This window comes from Phycodurus eques, chromosome 15 (genome assembly GCF_024500275.1).
Source record: "Phycodurus eques isolate BA_2022a chromosome 15, UOR_Pequ_1.1, whole genome shotgun sequence".
Lineage (NCBI taxonomy): Eukaryota > Metazoa > Chordata > Actinopteri > Syngnathiformes > Syngnathidae > Phycodurus > Phycodurus eques.
Window position 1 is genome coordinate 10,109,515 of NC_084539.1, and position 19,863 is coordinate 10,129,377.

At 41.1% G+C, this 19,863-nt stretch overlaps 1 protein-coding gene across 7 annotated transcripts in view; it reads left to right on the forward strand.

Annotated features, from left to right (window-relative positions):
- The window catches only part of arhgap24 (Rho GTPase activating protein 24), a 58,954-nt gene that overhangs the window by 31,614 nt on the left and 7,477 nt on the right, over positions 1-19,863 (forward strand). For 4 of the 7 annotated variants that reach the window (XM_061698190.1, XM_061698189.1, XM_061698191.1 and 1 more), the window contains 2 exons: positions 14,795-14,917; positions 19,348-19,555. In XM_061698190.1, coding sequence (XP_061554174.1) covers positions 14,795-14,917; positions 19,348-19,555 — 331 coding nt within the window. The other 3 variants (XM_061698193.1, XM_061698196.1, XM_061698195.1) reach the window with 3 other exon arrangements.

Below are 19,863 nucleotides of genomic sequence, written 5' to 3' on the forward strand. Positions count from 1 at the left end.
TTAGCTACACTGATTTTTTACATCAAAGAAAATTTTTCGGGTTGCATTTTTTTCCATATTTTCAATGGGACAGAAATATGTCATTACAAGGGAAAGAATCCACACTATGGGCAACCTTGGGGAGAAAAATAATTTACAGCGGAACCTCTGGTTATAAATGACCCAGTTTACAAACAATTTGGGTAATGTCCAAAATTTTTGGAGAAAACTTACCTCTAGTTGCATATTACTTTGGGGTTGCGAACGGTCTTGGTATGGAAGAACAGAAGGATCTATGTTGTGCTTCTACTCACGCTGCATGACAATTATTGACTGTGCATAACGCTTTGATTTAAGGTTGAAAACTAGTTGTCTGCTCTGCAGTGTAAGGCAGAAATCTGTTCTAGGCAGAAGTTCTGCCTCCACATCCTCGATTATCCAGTCATAAATTTTGTTGTGTTTGCCATTGACGTTAAAAGAATTCCGAAAATCATTTTATTTTCGTCAAAAATACTATTTACAGTATGTATGTATTTATTGAACTGGGTCTCTTTAACTAAGACAACGACCGGTTAATTTCGGCGTAATCACGTCAAAATAGCTGTCCGCATAGATACGCGCATGAGATGCACCAGCACACTGTAGCAGCCTGGCTAATGGACATGCCTACATGGCAGCCATATTTTGGCAGGGGCGACGTTACCATAGAAGGCAATGCATGGACATTGAAGTGAAATCGTAACTTGCTCATTTCTCAAATAATCTTCATGAGGGTTACTGTTTTGTCAACGCCCAAGCGTATATGAAAAATGACAATCAAATTTTGTTTCCTTAACAGAGAAATACAACTTTCCCTGGATCAGTTTGTTGTGCCAAAATCAACCAATGAATTAGAAAGACAGACAAAAGAAAAAACATCTGAATCAGAATTATTTATCTATATTGTTATTATAGAAGAATGCTCTTCTTCAATGAGGAGCTGGAGTCCTCTTTTACCTCCTTAGTTAAAGTTGATGAGCAATAAACTGTTATCATGTTTACTTAGTGTTTTATTTCTTCATAATAGTGTGTTTTCACTTATTTTTATTTTGCACTGTATTTATTTTTAACCACACACTGATTTTTTTTTTTTTTTTTTTTTTTTTTTTTAAAAACAACAAGTCCAACTTAATTTTGAGGCGGGAACGGATTAATTGCATTTCCATTCATTTCAGTGGGGAACATTACTTCGGTTTAAGAACGTTTCATTTCTTCTCATTCGTATTCTGATAAAGTGAATTCCCAGCTGTCTTCTTCCTGTCGTGTTTGCGTCGTGTGAGAACATGGCTTCCTCAAGAAGAAATTCACAACGGGAAGTCCAGATGGCTTACATAACAGCCAAATTGAGGGGTTCGCTATTAGACCGTCAGACTCACACTGTAATACCCCCCGATGCACACTCCACTCCATACACATATCAGGCTGGCCAGGTCACATTTTTTTGGTCTGTTTGTCCGACACTTGAATGTTTACACTGACGGTATGTAAACTGGTCCCCGCTGCATAAATATTTGGACGTCTCCCTGTTTCCTTTTCACGTCCGAGCGCCAACAAGTTATTACCGCTGCTGTGGAGGTTCTGTTTTTATCGGTGTTTGTTTGTGAGCAGGGTTACGTAAATTATCTTTTTGGGTGGATCCTAGATTTGTATGGAATCCATCCATCCATCAATTTTCCATATTGCTTATCGTCACAAGGGTCGCGGGGGGTGCTGGAGCCTATCCCAGCTATCTTCGGACAAGAGGCGGGGTACACCCTAAACTGGTCACCAGCCAATCGCAGGGCACATACTGTATAAACAAACAACCATTCACACTCACATTCACACCTACGGGCAATTTAGAGTCTTCAATTAACCTACCACGCATGTTTTGGGGATGTGGGAGGAAACCGGAGGACCCAGAGAAAACCCACACAGGGACGGGGAGAACATGCAAACTCCACAGAGGTGGGGTCGGGGATTAAACCCCGGACCTCAGAACTGTGAGGCAGACGCTCTAACCAGTCGTCCACCGCGCCTGTGTTGAATCCAATTTTATTTTATTTTTTTAATGTATTTACATTTTGCTTCATTTTTTTTTTAGTCAAAACGTTATATTTTTGACATTTGCCCTGATTTCTCAATGAAAATGTGATGTTTTTATTGCTTTTAGTGTTAGCGATGCAAAAGACTCTAAAGACCTTTTTTTTTCTCCTGCCAACACTTTAAGGTGTGGCTCCTGGATTTTTGCAACATTTCCCTTTCTCTTTTAAACAAAAATGCATGAATCCTAATGACAGAAGTCAGGTAAATGAAGGACAGTGGTATCGATTAAGGTTTGCAATTTGGAGCTGATCCAAATTATGATTACTCATTCTTGGCAGAGCCAGATTAAAATTGATGAAAGGGACCATTGAGGAGTTCCTGTGAGCGCAATAAAGCCCAGTTTCTTACCACGTCTTAGCCTACCAGTAGCAGCAGCAGCCTCGGATACCCTGCAAGTCTGTATTTATAGAGCACTGTGGATGAGTCATTTGGCCAAGTGCCTGCTCTTGGTCTGCCAAATTTACAGGTCTCCAGTTTGGGGAGGGCTGCTTGATTTACGACACGACTCCCTCCCTGCAGCCCTCAATCCCGCCCTCCCCTTCGCCGCACCGGCTTCCAGCCTCCCCGCCCCTCTAACTTCCCTCAGAGACGAGCAATGTACGCCACCTTCGCTCATTCTCTCCGCTCCCGGGGCAAAAAAAAAAGTTTCTGGGAAGGAAGGACTTCCTGAGTGGAAGGCAGACTAACCTCGGCCTGGCGGGCCGGGGGTCAGCGACAGCAACGACGGGGTTCGTCTATGTGTGCAGCCCATGGCCCTTAACTTCAACCCAGGTCTGTCTCTTTGAGTAATGTCTACAGACAGGTTTACGTTCAGTTGGGTCTGTTTTATTGCTCATATAATTAGACTTTGGACTATTTAAAGTTAGAAGTAGACTGATGTGAGTCCAGTCATCTATGAAGCTACTTTGCAGACGATGTGGTGTTTTCACCATAAACAAAGTATTGAATACTTTCCGCTCTTTGCTATCAGTGTGTCATGCCTGGAAATGGTTGAATTCCATAGCCAGTGTTCATTGCTACAGCTTGCATTGCATCCGTTTTGTAAGTCTCCCACCGGTACGGTATTATCCCTGCAGCAAACATCTGCAAAAGGTGTACTGTGAAAATATTTCAGTTGTCAGTGGAATTTCCTTTTCTCTGCAATACTGAACGTTCTGATACATTGAATATATTACAGCATGTGGGGGTTTCGTGCTTCGCTGAAGAGAACATTGGCAACATGCAGCAACAAGTCTCAATTTCCATATCTTGGTTGATAGCGGGTCTTAAGCCTTTGATCCTTGCTGTGACATTCCGGTTCCCAGTCAAGTCATTGTAGACCTTATAGGTTCATCTGATCCTTCAGTGCCATGCTCAAGGTCTCCCCATCAGTGTGTTGAAGCCCAATTTCCATATCTAGGTTCACAGAGGGTCTTCAGGTTTGTTGGGCCTCAGCAAGTATTGACACTTTATTTTATTTTTATTGTTCCCAGACCTTTTGTAGACCTCACAGGCCAGTAGTGTTGACACACCACAGTGAAGAGTATTATTAACAAGCTGGACAAATTTAAATGAATACAAAGGTATCGCGAAGTATGTGAAATCAGGTTTCAAAATGATCAATTGAGCTGGTCTTTCATCTTTCAGATGCTGTGGGCGTATTGTTGAATGCTCTGAAAACCTCGCCCCATGGAACTTTCAGCTGGCAATCAAATACATGTCCATTCCCAGCAATGCACATTGCACACCCTCTCACGGGGCGCAGAGAGGCATTCTGTGGTGGCCAGGCAGCCTCTGAGCCTGGGGTCACACCACAGCTGACACACTGTAACCCAAGTACCACAAAAAAAAAACATTACATTTCAGGGAAGATGTCTTTTTATGAGTTGTGGTCATAGTTTGATGGCTAACTGCCTACTGTACTAGTAGAAACAGGCCAAGTTATTATGAATAAGGAAGTGGCCACTGCATGAGGGCCCTTGGTGTTTAGGTACAGTAGTGGGGGAGGGGACTCCTGCCAGAAAGTAAACACCCCAGCCCCTGTGCACATGGTTTCAGCACTTATCCTCAAGCATATTTAATGTATTTAGAAACAAAACATGAACATGACTGTAGTGGTTCTTTAAACACAGCAGCATATGTTATTCAGCCAGTGGCTGTTGAGCCACAGGCATGTTTTTGAGTAATGGCCCGGCTCGAGGGTGGGTTTTCAGCGCATTCAGTGGACATACCCTCAGCAAGAGCTGGGAGGAGGGCTCTATTTTGCACAATTTTATATAATTTGCATTTTTTTCTTTTTTAATTCATTCAAATTTGGCAGACTTGTTAACAACACTTCTGTGTGGTGTGTCAAATTTATGACTTTTTTTCTCCGCTTTACAGGGTTTTAAAGTACATTTTTGGGCACCTAGAACAAGGTGTTAGGTTCTTCTAGGTGTTAGTTCCCAGTGACATTAATTGACATAAAACCTGAAAAAGTAAAGGAACGACTGTTGCTGGAGTCTAAAAACACCCCCCTCTGGCTGCCTGACAGAAGAGCTAGCGTCACGGTTGGCATTACTGTCTGCACTCTGATTATCACCCCACGGTGACCCATTTTTTTTTTCTGCATAGATCCAGCCAACACCGCTTTTGTCAGCTTTGTCAAACAAAACAATGAGGATGTGGACCGGCAGCGCCACAGACGAGGGCTGTATTCTGCGCTCTAGCCCAAGTTTGACTCTTACGTGTCAGAAATGATGTTGAAAGATCCAGACACAGGTCTCACTGTTGAATACACCTGCACCGCTTCGACATAATCCGCGTGTCAGTCACTAGGTGGCAATATGAAGTGATGAGGCCTGTTGAGTTATGAACGTCAGATTTATCTCTCTTTCTATCACAATAATCTCCCTCTCTGACAGGCCCTTCAGTACCTGAAATCAATCCAAAGAATGAAAATGTTATTTTACAGCTCCAAGACACATTGCCAGACTCAAGTCATTAGTCAACAAAACTGTGTGAAATTGATCATACCTCCTTCCTTCTCCCTTTACTGCTAATCTTTTTGCTTTCTCACAGGGGAGAAGTCTGAGTGCTGGTGTGGAACAATTTGTCACAATAAATCAGGAGGTTCTGGGACCTTTTCTTAAAAAAAGAGTTCAAAGAGCTTGCAAAGAAAAAAGGGCTCAGGCTACCAATTTTGGCTTTGGGGAGTGCAGGTGTGCATCTGGCCCAAGGCCGTCATCTGTGCTGAAAGGTGATATTAGCAGGTAATAGTGAGAGACTTCTCTGCTCCACTACTTGTTTCTCCTCTGCTTGGGGATGAAGGTTCAGTCCACAGGCTTGGGTGCTGAGATTTTTGTCAAATTAACACTGGTGACAGTTTGTCCTCTGACAAGAACACACATGGCTGAAGTAGTCTTAAAAGTCGAAGACATTCTGTTCCGAGAGGCTGTTCAGCCATGGATTTCATGTTCCCAAATAATCTATTCCAGTGGTCAAATTTGTAACTAACTAAACAAAAATACAATCATCCAGGTTGTTTGACAGTCAAACTATTGGTGTTCTTAAGGGTCTGTTGTATCCATTCATCCATCCATCCATTTTCTGTACTGCTCATCCCTCATTAGGGTCGCGGGCAAGCTGGAGCATATCCCAGCGGAGTTTGGGCGAAAGGCGCGGTGTACACCCTGAACTGGTCGCCAGCCAATTGCAGTCTGACTAAAACGTGGAGTTAGCTGTATCTTTTGATGAGGTCTGATTTTGGCAAAAAGTTAGTGTTTGTGGTCTATTATCATCGCTCAACCGGTATACATATACACAGGGGGGAAAAAAAATCATTGTGAGCTCCTTCTGTCTGGGCATGTTTTTGTTTACGTTTTAAAACATATTTTCCTTGATGATTTTACACAAAATTCCGAGTTGTTGAAGTTCTGAGAGTGCTGTTGTGTAAACTGTGTCGCTAGCTTTGATAATTACCTATTTTGTCGAGTGAATACAACGTGGAGCCATCTTTAAGTTTTGATGAGTAGTGCTTTTGTGTTAGTTAAATTTTGGGCTCTGTTGTCATCCGCCATCCAAAGGGTATCGAAGCAAAGAAAAAAAAAATACAAACTTGTCTTGTTTAGTCTTGCCTCGCTTTTTGCTGGATACTCTATCATTTAAATGTTTGCAGAAATTCAGTTGTTTAACCACCGAACCATTGGAATTCAGAGAATCTTCTGTTGTGTAAATGAAACAAGTAACAGGTCTTACCTTTAAAACTGCAGATTTTAGCAATATGTTTTCATTTGGCAGAAGGATATACAGTAACAGTACATCATGCAAAAAAGCCAAAGAAAATGTAACAAACACTGGGCTACTTTTGTCTTGGCCCTTGTTTTGTTTGAGTTATGTATTTTTCTCTAACTTTTGGACTGTTTTTGCCTTAAAATTTTATGCCAAATTCTGAGGAAAAAAATTTATTTAGCCTTACCTTTGCTAAATACCAATTTGTAGAGTAAGTTATTTTTTTTGTCTCTCTCAACAGCAATCGTAAAACAAAAAGAAGAAAAAAAAAAAAGTGATAAGCGGTACGGAAAATGGATAGATGGACACATGGGAAAAAAACAAACAGAAAAAGCCCCCAAGAAAACATCCAATACTTTTGTTTAAGTTTTAGACCACATTTTTTAGTTTTATTTCCATTTTTCTGTATTTCTACTCATTCATAATTTGAGCCACCTTATTTTCCAGCTGTGTGTATCTTGCCATGAATTCCGTGTATGAACTCCTGCATGCATGCATGCACCAGACCAAACACACTTTTATCCTTAAGTGATGTATACAAATGAGTGTCCACAACAACATTACATACTACACACAACAACAGTGGGGTGAAAATACTCGCTCATCCGTTTGAGAGCTCCCTGGTGAATACTTTTTTTCTCTTGCATTGGTTTGCAACACTCCTTCCTAGAAGCTTCTTCTAACGTGTTTTTGGATCCCTGATGTTTAAGTGACAGCAGATGAGAAGAATTTGCCAACACCCGTTAAAAATTTTAATCGTAAATTGTGTTCTCCTAACATGATTTAACCGTACTGAACATGTTCCTTTGACAAGTAAAATTTCGGGTTCTAAGTTTTTAGTGTCATCATCATGTTGCCAAAAGCGTCAAACACCAAAAAGAAACAGAAAACCAAAAACTGTTTTTGTTTAGATTCTGCATTGTTGTTGAACTTTCATGCAAATTTTACCTCATAAATCGTGGTAAAAATGAACATGGTAAGAGATATGTTTTGCTTATTCCGAGAGATATTTGCAAAATTTACCACGCAAACGAGTAGAGCACACTCTTGCATTACTGTTTTTTCCGTTAACGGGGGCACAGTCATTAAGATGTTTTCAAGGCGTCAAATGAACAAATAAAAAAGATTTTTTTTTTAGTCCATGTCGTCGCTTCAGTTTCTGCGCAAAACTGCTAACAAGCAGCTATAAACTTGACTTTTCGTCAAGAAGCCAAAAACATACTCTGAACACAATGTGAATGTGGAATTTTGTAAGTGTCATACCATATACTCATTTGTGTACCTTGTCCGCATGCGAACTACCACTTTTTTGCCTTACGGGGCAACCGTCAGTCATTAATATTGAAGGAAAAAGCTTGCGTTTTTCAGGAAACTTACTCAAAATTAATAATGCTTCACCCATAAATTCCCTTCAGTTTTTGCATAAAACTGCTAACAAACAAGCTAACTGGAAAAGCCATTGATGATACTTTTAAAAAGACAATATAATACCACCCACACTTTTGAGCGTCTGTATCTGGTCATCTGATTCCCTCACAAGCTTCTGATCAGACAGTTCCTATTGCTAAAGTTGCGCTGAATCGCGCTTACATAATAGTGTATTTACAGCAGCCTTGGCAGCACACACACACACACACACACACACACAGTCTGTTATTTGCTCGGCATGAAAACAGAACGGAGGCTGCCCGGACAGCCCAGTGACCACCCTTGAACGTGATGACCCCCTCGCCCCTCCCACTCCCCTTGGACTGTCCCAGCAGCTGCAAAAGTAGGAAAACCGTAATGGTACATTCCAAGCTCGGATATCATGTTTGTTAGTCGAGAAAATGATTCACCATTTTTTTTGTTCGCCACAATCGCATCTTTAGCCTTTAGACGGAGTCAGTGAAGCGGAGCCCCTCTCTCCCCCCTTGTTGTTACTCATTAAGCATCAGATGGTAATGGATAGCCATTTTAGCTCTATGGGGGTCTATGTTCTCTGGCAGACAGCATCTTTGGGGACTCAGGTAATGTTGCCTTGGTAGCGACATCGTCGACCATTGATACCACCCACCTGGGGGGTGTCGGGTGAAAGGGGAGTCTAGTATTAGATGGGAAGAAATGCCCCTGATAGAAGCGGGACACCCAGAAGCAGAAAAGAGGATGAGGTACACGGATCCCTAGAAGATCAGGTAACACTGGTGGCGAAAATGCTTTGACGATGGCTAAAATGAGGTATAGTGAAATGTCTCGACATTTAAAGCGGGGTGCTGTTTGGTGATGTGTCGGAGTCGTGTGTGAACTCGCTGCCTCCCCGAGTTAAAATGCTTTTATTGTCCCAAAAGTTTTTGGACACCACATAGCAAGTTTTTTTGGGCTTTGAATGCGTCTGCTTTCACGTCTTCTCTTACTGCAAGTGTAGGTAAAATCCTGTGATGCTGGTTGAAATTAGGTCTATTGAGACGATTATGCCAGTTTGATGTCCAAAATGGCATGAAAGGCAAAATTTTACGGAAAAAAAGTTGGTCGCGCGCCACATTTTCTAATTTTTAAGGCATTCAAGTGACCTAATGGTTAACATGTCAGTTTTGAGGGTCGGGTTTGGCTCCAGCGTTCCTGTGTGGAGTTTGCATGTTGCTTGCGTGTGTTTTCTCTGGGTACTCTGGTTTCCTCCCACGTTCCAAAAACATGCATGGTAGGTTAATTGAAGACGCTAAATTGTCCTTAGGTGTGAATGTCAGTGTCAGTGTTTGTTTGTCTATACTGTACAGTATGTGCCGTGTGTTTGGCTCGTGACCAGCTCAGGGTGTAGGCTTACCCAAAGTCAGCTGGGATAGGCTCATGCTCACCCGCGACACTAAAAGGTATAGAAAATGGATGGATGGATAGTTTTTGAGAAAAATGTCTTTTAATAAAGAAAAAGTCATAAATGTACAAGAATGAAATCATAGATGTAGTCTTTTTTTTAAGAATAAAGTCTTAATTGTACAAAAAAATAGTTCCTTTTGGTTTTCGAAAAAGTTGTGCATGTACAAAAATGTATTTTGAAAGTTTTACATTTTTCAAAATAGTCAAATTTTTTTAAGAAAACATTCAAAATGTATGAAAATAGTCTGTTTTCAATAAAAATCATAAAATACAAAATTAAGTAATATGTTTTCAAGATTGAGTTGTAAATGTGCCAAAATAGTCTTTTTCACGAGAAAAGTTGGAAATGTATGAAAATCCAGTAAATTCCTATTTTTAAAGAGAAGTCATAAATATACAAACATACGCATTTTCAAGAAAACAATGTAATGTGTAACTAGTCTTTTAAGAAAGCAGTGAAAAATGTCTTTTTTTCAAGAAGACTATACGAAAAAAAACTCAGTTTTAAGAAGTCATAAATGTACAAAAATATACTTTTTTTCAAGAAAAAGTCACAAAAGTTTGAGTCATTTTTTTTCGAAACAGCCATTTTGAAAATTAAATCGTTTAAAAGATTTTTTTAATTTCACCTACATGAATAAAGTGTAACATTTTCACATAATGTGTTAACATCGAGGAAAAAAGTTGTGAATTTTCTTTCATGTTTTGTTTAAGAAAAAAAGTCATAAATATACAAAACCAAAATAAGATTTTTTTTTTTTTCTCAAGAAAAAAGTCATGAATGCCCAAATATAGTCAGATTTTGTTTTTTAAAGAAAAATGTTCGAGATGCACTACTGAACAAAAGATTGATGGATTATTGAATGAAACATGGGAAAGCCAACATCATGATGTTTAAGCGTGTTTGGAGAAGCATCGCAGTGTTAATGTGCCTTCCCTGTTTGGCGATGGGGTCGCGGCCGAGATCTTCCCATTGTTCCCGTTACTGTGCTAAAGTGAGGTGTGCGTGCCTGTGTGTGTGCGTGCCTGTGTGTGTGCGTGCCTGTGTGTGTGTGTGTGTGCGTGCTCACCAACCCCCTCTGCAAACTTTGCCTTTCTCTTTCACACCCTCTCAGCTATGCTCATTCTTCAGTGTGGAGCCGCCGTCCTCCAATTAAGGATTCTTTCTAAAGATTTTAGACTGTTTACACACTCTCACCGGATTAACCGGGAGCGGAAGTGGAGGTATGGAGGTGGTACATCCGAGCATTCGTAGCTTGCCTGTGTATGGATTGACTCAGTTACTGTCTTCGCCATCAGGTAATGTTGGTTGCTTCATATCATGAAACTGGTGCATTGCATTTGATTGATGTCCATTAATCTATTGTTATGTATGAATGGTACCTTTTTTTTAATCCCTAGACTGGTTCTCCTGGATGCGGACTGTCATTAAATACAATGTTGAATGTGAGAGAACTCCATAAATGCACGTTGGGATGTTTTGTCATGTTGTTTATGGCAAATATTGTTTCTGTATTGACAGACGCATCTCAATGAATTAGAAACTGGTAGAAATGAAATTTTTTTTCCCAGTTGTTCAGATTAAAGAGTGAATCTCATATTTTATACAGATTTAGTAAACACGTAAGAAAATACTTTGAAGAAGGCCAATTCCTTCCAAATTTCTGCATTAAAAATCATTTTGATTGTTTCTGATGTAATATTCAAATTTCTTGAGCTGGTGAACTTGGGGTTTTCTTTAGCTATGATCGTCAAAATGATGAGAAATAAAAACCATGCATTATCGCGCGGCGGCACGGTGGCCGACTGGTTAGAGCGTCAGCCTCACAGTTCTGAGGACCCGGGTTCAATCCCCGGCCCCGGCTGTGTGGAGTTTGCATGTTCTCCCCGTGCCTGCGTGGGTTTTCTCCGGGCACTCCGGTTTCCTCCCACATCCCAAAAAACATGCATAAATTGGAGACTCTAAATTGCCCGTAGGTGTGCATGTGAGTGCGAATGGTTGTCTGTTTGTATGTGCCCTGCGATTGGCTGGCAACCAGTTCAGGGTGTACCCTGCCTCCTGCCCGATGACAGCTGGGATAGGCTCCAGCACGCCCGCGACCCTAGTGAGGAGAAGCGGCTCAGAAAATGGATGGATGGATGCATTATTGCGCTCCATGTGAATCTGTATGATTTGAGTTTCACTTTTTGAACTGAACTACTGAAATAGATTTACTCATTGAATGGTTAATATACTGGTATGTACGATTTAATGATAAAAGTACAATTTAATTATTCAAAAATTTTGTAATTTACGGTTTTACAATCAAAATGGCAAATGGTACAATTGTTTTTATTTCTCGATTAAGATGTGTAATTCTAGTTAGATATTGTATAAAAATCTCTTGGTTGAGTCGTGGTTGAGTGATATGCTTGATTGATGTACTACCCTTCAAATTTATGTATACACAGGTCAATTCACTTTGAAATTCCTTATTTCTGTTCAAAATACATAAATGTAGAGAGCTCACTGAAAGATTTAAGAGAGTCCACATTAAAGCACCTTAATGATGCTGCGTGCACTCGTTTTTATTAGCAGGTGGTCTAAAACATTTCTGAAGCACTGAACAGTCAGACAATCACGATATTTTACAGTGACGTTCAGGTCAAATTTATTTATTCTATTTTTTTTTCCTTCTTGGCAAACATGCACACACTAAGTAAAGTCAATTTTTTTATTTTGGGGCTAGCAGCATAACCATTTATCAGTCGCCTCATTTTTTAGGGGATGACGGCTGACTACCATAAATGATCCTCCATTTTTTGTTATGAATGTGAATGTTGCAGTGCTGTGGGAACACTTGACTAAATATGAGAATATAAAATCTTTTTTTTTTTTTGTTTCTTTACAGACCTTGTCACACTTTTATTTAGATTGTGTTAAAATGTTGTTTCTAACAGTACTTACTTACGATTTAACTAACATCCATCCATCCATTTTCTCCTCACTAGGGTCACGGGCGTGCTGGAGCCTATCCCAGCTGTCATCAGGCAGGAGGCAGGGTACACCCTGAACTGGTTGCCAGCCAATCGCAGGGCACATAGAAACATACAACTATTCGCACTCACAGTGATGCCTACAGGCAATTTAGAGTCTCCAATTAATACATGTTTTTGGGATGTGGGAGGAAACCGGAGTGCCCGGAGAAAACCCACGCAGGCACGGGGAGAACATGCAAACTCCACACAGGCGGGGCCGGGGATTGAACCCCGGTCCTCAGAACTGTGAGGCTGACGCTCTAACCAGTCGCCCACCGTGCCGCCGTTTTAACTAACACTAGCCCAAAAAATATTTTTAGTCAGTTTTCACAATGTTAAAGAGTAAAAATAAAGTACATTTAAAATAAATTAATGTTACTTTGTCAGACTGTAGTGGTGTTTTTTTTTTTAAGCCACGTTAACATTGTAGGGAACACAAAAGACACACACACAGCATAAAGTATAGACTGTAGTTCATCCATCCTCTTTTGCGCTCCGAAAACAGGTCAGAGTTTTACTTGGAGCACAATCAAATGTTGGGTGTTGAGATCTTAACATGGGCCAAAAATTGGATATTTCGCAATAGTTACCCGATTCCGATCTTTTTGTGCACTTAACACAGGTCACAGTTTTATATGGATCACATTGAATTTTTTGGTGTGTGTTTGTAACAGTATTTGGACTATCAACATGGGCCAAAAATGGTATCTCGTTATTCTGTTTTGACAAATTCAGGGTATTTTTGTAAAGCATAGCAATAAAGCTGATTTCAAATCAATTTATCTTACATTGTCAGAATACAGACTGGTTTTGTTGTGCTTTTTGAAAGATACACGAACATTAGTATTTTTTGTGCGCAGAACACAAGTCACAGCTTTGATTAGAGTCCATTCAAATTTTGTGTGATGGCAACAGCATTTGAGCTCCCAACATGGACTAAAAATGCAATCTCTGTCCAATTTTGAAGAATTTACATTTTTGTCAAAGGTTTGGTAAGGCTGTATTGTATCAACTTTAACACTAAGTAGACTTAAACTGTAATTAATAACAGCTACAACTTGGAATGTGTGAAAATCTCGAAGACGTCAGGTGAGATACATTGTGGTTGTCAATAGTCATGCGTTAGTTTTCTTTTGCCAAAAAAGAAAAAAGTGCAGGAAGGCGCATTTTTCAAGCAGGCGAACATTCCGCATTGTGTGCAAAGCTACTGTAGGCGTCTCCATGCAGTAGGCGTTATTAGGATTTCCACTCGTGTTGTGGGCAGGACACGTGCAGCTGCAATATGATGGGCTGCAGGTAAAACATGCCCTACTGCTTCCAGACGCGAAAGGAAGTCTGTGACTTTAGTGTGGCGGCGTTAATATGAATCCTACTAACTCTAACCCTAAACCATCCTAAACCAACTTGATCCCATCCCTAGCCCTAAACCTAACCATAATGAACTTCTTTCTTCTTGTTTTGTCCAAATTTGATACATTTTTGGAATTTTTTATTTCATTACAAATGCGTAGCCTGCCCTTCCCGCGATGCAGGAGTCAATCATATTGCAGCCAGCGTTTCCTGCTTAGAACATGAGCGGTATTCCTAATAATGCTTGCAGCAGATCAACACGTGTATCCAACTGGATCAGCTACATTTGCAGCATTGCTAGCATTAAAGCTAGCTGGCATCGTCCTGAAGTGCTTGTGACCGGCCGTTAGGGAGTGTGTACGTGTAACGGCCACGTAGGTATTTGTGAGACATACCGAGCACAGCAGGACCTTTTGTTGCGATGGTTAAAGACCACTCAATGCAGCTGGTTTGAAAATGTATTGGGTGACGCCTGTTGATGGCCCCGGAACCCTGTTAATATTATAAACTGATTGAATTATCCTCATTTGTAAGACATTGTCATGAGTTGTTGTATAATTCTTGAAATGGTTTACACTCTAAACCCTGTCTCTTCTATAAACCATGAGTTTTAAACAACCAATTGAATTGAATTGAGTCTTGTCATAGGCGGCACGGTGGAAGACTGGTTAGTACATCTGCCTCACAATTCTGCGGACTGGGGTTCAAATCCCGGCCCCGCCTGTGTGGCCTTTGCATGTTCTCCTTGTGCCTGTGTGGGTTTTTTTTTTGTTTCCCAAAAACATGCATTCATTGGAGACTCTAAATTGCCCGTAGGTGTGGGTGTGAGTGCGAATGGTTGGTTGTTTGTATGTGCCCTGCGATTGGCTGGCGACCAGTTCAGGGTGTACCCCGCCTCCTGCCCGATGATAGCTGGGATAGGCTCCAGCTCGCCCGTGACCCTTGTGAGGATACAGCGGCACACAAAATGGATGGATGGATGGAGTCTTGTCATTGTAAACCCACCGGCCCAAGCAGGCAAAGGAACCAGCATAGTGAACATGACTGGCATATTACCATTTTTAATGAGGCTTTGGAGCACAAGTGGCTGTGCCCTAATGAATCTTGCTTAGCAACATGTGGCTAAGGGAAACTGTGGATTTTTGTAATGCTTTTTTGTTTTGGACAATGGCGGTTTTGCTGCCTGTTCATTTTCAAACATACGTTCCACTGTTTTTGACAACAGGGGGAGACAGAGAGCGGATGACAACCAACCATGAGACCTACCTCCTTATGGCCAGCACCCAGAATGACATGGAGGATTGGGTGAAGACCATCCGCAGGGTCATATGGGCGCCTTTTGGTGGAGGTCAGTCTACAGATATCCAGTTATGCTATCACACTTGGCCCAAGGGCCGCAGGTCGCCCATCCTTGCGCTACACCATTTCTCAACCTTTATTGAGCGAAGGCACCCATTTTACACAAGAAAAATCTCATGGCACACCCAACAACAAAGTCACAAAAAGTGTGAATATTGTAATAACTATGATAATCGTCTGAATTTTCTCAGAGTTTGACTCACTCAGTGTGAAAGTTGGGCTTCTTTAATTGAACACAAAGCTGATTTACTCGCAGGAGGCAAAATTCATTCTGCCATGCTGTATGAATGACAACAGGTGGTTACACAGGTTTATTGTACCTGCTGCCATCTAATGGAAAAGCATTTCATTGTTCTTCCTGTCGCTGGCATAGCGAGATGAAGTAAGATATGTTTGTAATTAATAAATAATAATTTTCAGAAAGATTAAGTGAAATTGGATTATTTCCTGCGGGACCCTCAATGATCACTCATGTATCCTGTATAGCCATATATTTTATATGTATCCTGTATAGCCATATATTTATATTTACATTGTATTTTACATTTTCAATAAAATGCATTTTGTCTTATTTTTTTAACATTTCGCAAACTTAGAATATACCTGTTTTTTTTTTTTGTTTTTGATTTTTATATATGCCTATTCATTTTATTTTTATTATATTTAAAGTTTATATATATATATATATATATATATATATATATTCCAGCCTTTTCTAAACTTGGGGACTTGGGTACCGATACAGTTTTAATTAATTAGTTATTATTTTGCTTACAGTAAAATGATCAAAATATTTTGGTCATCATCAGACACATTTCTTTGCCTAATGCATTTGCTAATATGTACAGGTATATGGCATGACTTTCTAATTTTACATCCAAATTGGGTGCACAGTGAATATAGAAAGTCAACAGATGATAGGTCACATAAATGATGGAAGAGGCTTTGAAATTATTTAGCTTGGTTTCATTTTTCTACAGCGCAAATATGGCATCTGAACAGGGGTGTGTAGACCTTTTATATCCACTGTTCTGTAGGTTCCTCTGGCCTGCATTGGATGCGTGCGAGCGTAACTAATGTTGTTGGTTTTTTTTGTGTGTGTGTGGGGGGGGGGGGGGGGGGGGGTGTTGATGGGGTGCATGTTGCGGGGCGCACATGGTCCATGCGTAGGCGGACCCCCTCTGTATTGGACTTTGACGTCTATCGCAGTTGACTGCTCTTGAAAGGGACGAGCTATTTGTCAAAGATGCCACGCGAAAGGTGGCCTTCCTCTGCCAACCCCCCCCCCCCCCCTCTTTATCCCCCACACACACATGCACACACGTTCAGGGCCAAGCCAGCCTTACACATTGTGCTGCAGCAGCAGATTGAGGCCCGATTGGCCGTTCAGGGGCTTCGCGGTGCGATTGGGAGTGACTGATAACGAGGGTTGGCCGTCATGTCGTGCTGGATTGTGGGCCAGCTTGTGGTCTGAATTTAGACTTTCTGGGATGTGCTGCCGTGGCCTCTCCTTCTGGATCCTTCCAGATTTACTGCACGGTAATTAGCGGTCGGGTTGTCCTTTGGGAACGTTTGCATGTTAACTTTGAACATTGGGCTTACTTGAACTGGCCTTCAAATTAAAACATAGCAATGTCTCACAATGTAACGTTTGAGCTATATACTGTACTGTAATAGTGGCCCACTGAGGCATTTATTTACTCAACTACAGAAGGTAGGAGACCTTTATTTCTATATATCATGTTAGCAACAAGTACAAGTAGAATTTAAAATAAAATTAAAATGACTGTTATGGAGAAATGCAGGAAAAAGGGCAATAACTTATGCAGACTGGGTGGAACAAATAAAACATTGTGGAGTGGCCACATTTTAAAGTTTACTTGGGTCACGTAACGTCAGATCATCTTAATTGCTGCGCAGGGAACTTGTTTAGAGCATGTGGTAAGACTGCACTTTAACTTCAAGACTCTTTATGTACGACTGTTTTGGTTATCAACTGAGTTCAAATGGGTTCAGCAGTTGGTGAACTTTCAGAAGCGTTCTTGTTTTTTCTATCAAAATGTATTTATTACAGAGAAATGTTGAAACGCGGTGAGAATCATTGCAGACTGGACAGAACAAGCAAGCTCCCCTGAACATAAACATGGGCCTCCGACTACATGTCAGCGTCTCCTGGAATGCTAATTGTCGCCATCTCATCGTCTTTAATACTGTTCAGGGAACTAATTTACAACATGCAGCTGACTCCCCACTTTTCAGAGACTGTTAACGTGCCTTCATCGGAGCTGCTGTTTTGGTGAGCAACTAATTTCAACTGTGTCTGCAGTGGCTGAACTTTTAAGGAATTCATCCATCCATCCATTTTCTGAGCCGCTTCTCCTCACCAGGGTCGCGGGCGTGCTGGAGCCTATCCCAGCTGTCATCGGGCAGGAGGCGGGGTACACCCTGAACTGGTTGGCAGTCAATCGCAGCTTTTAAGGAATTTTCAGATGAAATTAACACACACACACACACACACACACACACACACACACACACACACACACACACACACACACACACACACACACACACACACACACACACACACACACACACACACACACACACACACACACACACACACACACACACACACACACACACACACACACACACACACACACACACACACACACACACACACACACACACACACACACACACACACGCACGCACGCACTAGTAAGCGGCACGGTGGCCGACTGGTTAGAGCGTCAGCCTCACAGTTCTGAGGACCCGGGTTCAATCCCCGGTCCCGCCTGTGTGGAGTTTGCTCCGGGCATTCCGGTTTCCTCCCACATCCCAAAAACATGCGTTAATTGGAGACTCTAAATTGCCCGTAGGTGTGAATGTGAGTGCGAATGGTTGTTTGTTTGTATGTGCTCTGCGACCAGTTCAGGGTGTACCCTGCCTGATGACAGCTGGGATAGGCTCCAGCACGCCTGCGACCCTAGTGAGGAGAAGCGGCTCAGAAAATGGATGGATATATACTAGTAATTAATTATTATATATATAGTAATTTTTATGAGGAAATGCATAAAAATGTCAAGACTCAGCATGTAAGAACGTTTATTATATCCACTTTCATAAGACTCACTTGAATTCATCTGACAAAGACTACGTGCCTCGGTGGGTGCTGCTGTTATTGTTAGCAACTGACTTCAAACAGGCTCAGCAGTTGGTGATCTTGAAATCATGTATCAAAATGTGATTTCAAGCATTTACATTGTAAGTGGTTATGAATCATACATTTGTGCTGGTTTCACACACTCACACGGGCGTCACATGTGACCTGGGGTAACATTCCGAGACTTATGACTAGGACAACTGCAAGGATGACCTCCTTTTTCTTTTCGGCTCAAAACATTCCTCACTATTCAGTCAGCTGGACCTACACTCCTTGTAAACAATATTACAAATCTTCAAGGTTTTCTATTTTTATTTTTTTTGTTTGTGATGCTGGTTGACTTTCATTAGGAAGCCTGAGGAGAATGGCTCTCCCGCACATTAGTCATTAGCTAGACTGTTTCTTGGCCTTATTTATTTATTTATTTATTTTTAAGTGTGGGTCAAATGGTGAAATGCTGGCACTTTTATTCAGGCACTTTCAGTGTGTTGTCTTACCGCAAATTCATCAACAAGTGTTTCCTGGTGAAGTTGACAAAGTGTGTCGGTTACAAGAGGGGTGAGTACAACAACAAGACATCGCGTGAGGTGTTTGCTGCATTACTATAATAAAATATTCAGTGCTGCTTTTGTGTCAAATGAACCAAGTTAGACAAATTGATCAAATAGGGTTTTGTTGCGCGGGAAACGGTAGGGGAAATTAATACTACAGCCCCCTGTGCTGTCTGCATAGTTTGTAAATTCTAATTAATTTTCCAGCTACAATTTTGTAAATAAAAATCCAAACGTGTCACGAGTTGCTAGTCTGAAGTCACACTTCACAAAATGTATATTATTTTTTATAATTTGTAGAATTTTATTCATGTTTATATTTGGCTGCCCTTCCCGCCCCAACCAAATTTGGCCAAGTGGTCGGGAATCGAACCCACACCATCTGCACAAAAGTCAGCAGCTTGTACCGTTGCATTGAATTGTATGTATCGTATTGAATATAAAATACATATTAGAAATAAAGAGAGAAAAACAGCACCACCTGGTGTACATTGTCTATCTTGTAGAGTTTCCTGGTCCAACTAAATTGTCTTTTTCCACTGGAATTTCATAAAAAAATTATTTGGGGTATTCTTGTTTTATTCCAATATATTTTTAAAAAAAAAAGTAGTTATTCATTGTATGCCTCTAGGTATAGTTTTTGTTTGTTTGGGGCTGTCTTTTTTACATTTGGACCTTCTTCTGGCGTTAACATTGCAGGAATCTTTGGCCAGAAACTGGAGGAGACGGTGCGGTACGAGCGTCGCTACGGGAACAAGATGGCGCCCATGCTGGTGGAGCAGTGCGCCGACTTCATCCGCCAGCGGGGGCTTCATGAGGAGGGCCTCTTCAGACTTCCCGGACAGGCCAACCTGGTCAAAGAGCTGCAGGAGGCCTTCGACTGCGGGGAGAAGCCCCTGTTTGACTGGTGGGCTTCTTTTGTCATGTGACCAACAGTCAACACTTCCCCTTATCTCAGCAACCTCTGCACACCTCCTGCAATAACCATAAATAGAACAAGCCCCTGACATGTAAAACATACTTTATGCCAAATATACTCAATTTATGTCACATAATTGCACAGGTTGACTTGCATCACAGCTGCAGAAAGCAACATGGACAAAGTAAAACTAAATAATCTCTTCAGACTGGAATTCAATAATACTTTGTACAAAAATGAGTTGAAAGTGGGCGTTTTGAATGACAAGAATAAGCATACTAATAAGAAAGAATGAA